Source organism: Palaemon carinicauda, chromosome 1 (genome assembly GCF_036898095.1).
Source record: "Palaemon carinicauda isolate YSFRI2023 chromosome 1, ASM3689809v2, whole genome shotgun sequence".
In the NCBI taxonomy this organism is placed as follows: Eukaryota; Metazoa; Arthropoda; class Malacostraca; order Decapoda; family Palaemonidae; genus Palaemon; species Palaemon carinicauda.
Genome location: NC_090725.1, coordinates 212,554,808 through 212,558,064, shown reverse-complemented (window position 1 = coordinate 212,558,064; position 3,257 = coordinate 212,554,808). Strand labels below are relative to the sequence as shown.

General features: G+C 32.3%; 1 protein-coding gene across 1 annotated transcript in view; it reads right to left on the bottom strand.

Moving 5' to 3' along the window:
* Positions 1–885: 885 nt before the first annotated feature.
* Positions 886–3,257, bottom strand: part of LOC137644076 (uncharacterized) — a 222,893-nt gene continuing 220,521 nt past the window's right edge. Inside the window, exon 3 of the mRNA XM_068376996.1 lies at positions 886–2,096. Coding sequence (XP_068233097.1) covers positions 2,013–2,096 — 84 coding nt within the window. The 3' untranslated portion in view covers positions 886–2,012. The remainder of the gene's footprint in view (positions 2,097–3,257) is intronic.

Below are 3,257 nucleotides of genomic sequence, written 5' to 3'. Positions count from 1 at the left end.
CAAGAGTCAGAGGCATTAGTGACAAAACTATCATAAAAAGAAAATTACTTAATTAGATGGTCCTAGTAATATTAACTTATGGATAGGAAACTGGGAGCCTTAATATAAAGCCTTAGAACATAAGATAGTTGCAACTCAAAGAGATATGGAAAGAATAACACTAAGAGACAGGAAAAGAGCAATGTGGATACGAGAGCATACTGAAGTAGAAGATATTCTAACATGTAAGAAAAAGAAATAGACAAGGGCAGGGCATATGATTAGAATAACAGATAATAGATGGACATTAAGAATAACAGAATGAGTCCCTAGCAATTGCAAAAGAAGCAAGGGAAGGAAGAGAAGACAATGGGTTGACGAGCTACCAAAATTTGCTGGTATAGACTGGCATAGAGACTATAAACAAACGAGAGTGGAAGGACATGCCCGAGGCTTTAGTCCTGCAGTGGACTATCAACGGCTGATAATGATAATGATAATGATGATGATATGTCTACAGGCACACTTTGATATTTCTAGGATAATGAAATACAGTGTGACCACAAATAGAGCAAATACTTTATTCAGTTATATCGCGTCTTGAAACCTCCAGGTCCATGACAATATCATAACACGAACATAAACACGAAATTTTCAGTTGACAAAGGAGTAACTGCCCAGCCCTGCAGTAACAATTATGAATAGCAGTTGTCTTTCATTGGTAAATGATTATCATAATTTTCTGAAAGTTTCGTCCAGTTCGTTGATGATTGTTTGTGAAAGGTGAGGGGGTGTCCGTGTTTAAGCTCGTAACATAGAGCTACATAAGAATCTAATTTTTGAAAAGAGTGTTACAGTAATACCATTATTTTGAATAAGATGCTGTATACATTTTTAATGTTTAAATTTTTAATCTTTGCTTGCTGTTTCACAACTCAGTGAATTTTAAGGAAAATAATGTACAAGGTTGTTTTTCTGATAGTTTTTTGTGTGTGTGTGTTTTTTTTTTTGTCTCTGGCTAAGGGGGGTTGCAACATGAATAAACATGTCATTAAGAAGTTAATAGGCTCATCAACTGGTAAATCTACGCAATTGTGTAAAATACATAATCTGCTTGGAACAAACCGCACTATCCGTTTTGAAGCAGCAACATGATTTATGTTATCCGTATCATATAACTTACTAGGAAGCACAGCAGAAAATTCTTTGACTTCATGCAGAATTTAATAGATTATTATCACATGATGTCAGGACAAAATAAGATTAGGATGAAAAAAGAAGTTGACACTTTAGCCTGCATGCTGGCCAACTCAATCAAGTATGGACACCTAATTCGCTCAAAGCAAAAAGGGGAGCAAAGTGGGTCAGAACTGTTAGAGGAAGGTGGCAAACTGATGAAGTTGAAATGAACAGCTTAATAATCATCCCTGAAATGAGAGCTTCAAACAAACTAATATTGAATTAATATTCACTGCATAAACTGATAATTAAAGAAAAACCATAAGTAATAACAATAAAATCAAAGTACCATTGATAGTAATCCTATCAAAGATGAAATACTTGTCAAAATATATAAATAATATTATTATGTGAAAGCTAATAACTATATTCAAGGGACTGTAATTAAATCATAGATATATAAAACATACTCTGTGCTTGTCAATTTGACTATCAATAGATAACTTAAACTCCAAGACCACGAAGACTCAACAATCCTTGAGATCAAAACATGATGTATAAGTAAACAAAAGTGACTGGTTACTGCGCAAACTGGTAAAAGAGAGGAATATTAACAAAAGTAAACCAGGTGACAAATACCAGTGAAACTGTGCTAGGGTCGACAATAGGCACTAAAGCAAAACATACAAACAGACAATTCTGTAAGATTAACAAACACCCTACTTATGATACTGAAAAGGACAGTAAGTTCTAAGACGGTTTTTATTAAACTATGGTACTTCAACCATAACACCAAATGGGGCTTAACCAGAGACAAATATTTGATACAATATAAATTTGCTTTAATTTTTTTATTACTGAAGGTAACCGAAGTTCTGCGCTGAGGATGCTGACGACTGGGATGTCCTCTGACGAAGGCGGCGACCCAGGATGGAGAGCTTGAAAGAAAACAAAAGGAGATCGTGGTATTATGAAAAGAAATCAGACTGACATTACTACAAGAAATACCTGAAAGACTTTTGAAATGAAAACAAGAGCAAGAATAGAAAGAGAAATCGCAGTTAAATGTGTGGAACTTCAAAAATTCAAACTTGCAGCGAATGTTTTTTTTATAGTGAATAGGTTGACCTAAGTCTCTTTTTATAGTTTATATAGGAAAGATCTGTTTCAATGCTGTTCCTGTTCTTAAAATATTTCATTCTAATTGCTCATTGTTTCTCTTGCAGTTCATTTGTTTCCTTTATTTTCCTTTCGTCACTGGTCTATTTTTTTCCTGTTGAGCCTTTGGTTTTATAGTATACTGCTTTGCCTGCTAAGGTTGTAGCTTAGCTAACAACAACAACAACAACAACAACAACAACAACAACAACAACAACAACAACAACAACAACAACAACAACAACAACAACAACAACAACAATAATAATAATGATAATAATAAATAAAATAAGATGTTAGAAATGGATAACAAAAACACAACCTAACAAACCACACCAAAACCAGGCACTACCGATGAAATAATGACAAACTGTTATAAAAGACTATAAGAGTATCATAGAAATTACTTTGGTAAATAAAAACTCGCGAAGAAAAAAAAAATAACATACTTTCTAATATTGAAGATAGAGATGAAAAATCTATAGAAATATGAAACACTGAAACATCCGTAAGATTAAATATTTATCTAGAAAATATAAGAAAATTCAAATTTAAACATCTGTTACTAATCACATTAAAAATAAATATAGTATAAAATTTTTTAATTTTAAATCATAAATTGTCCGAATAAACGAAGATATGTACGAGTTATGCTTCAGAAATGTTTTACATTGCCATAATTTAAACCTCCAGACAAGAAAAATAAAATCTTTAACTGATATCAAGTAACCTTCTAAATTAATTCTGGATGGACTAGACATTTACGTGAAGATAAAAACCATTTCATATGAAGGATTATAATAGATAAGAGTTCAGCAGAAAATGTTTTTATATGCATTCTGACACTTAATGACAAGAGAAATAATTCATGAGAAATGCGGAATATTATGAACAAAAAATGTACTGACTTGTGCATGCCTTAAATGAATTAAAGATAAATT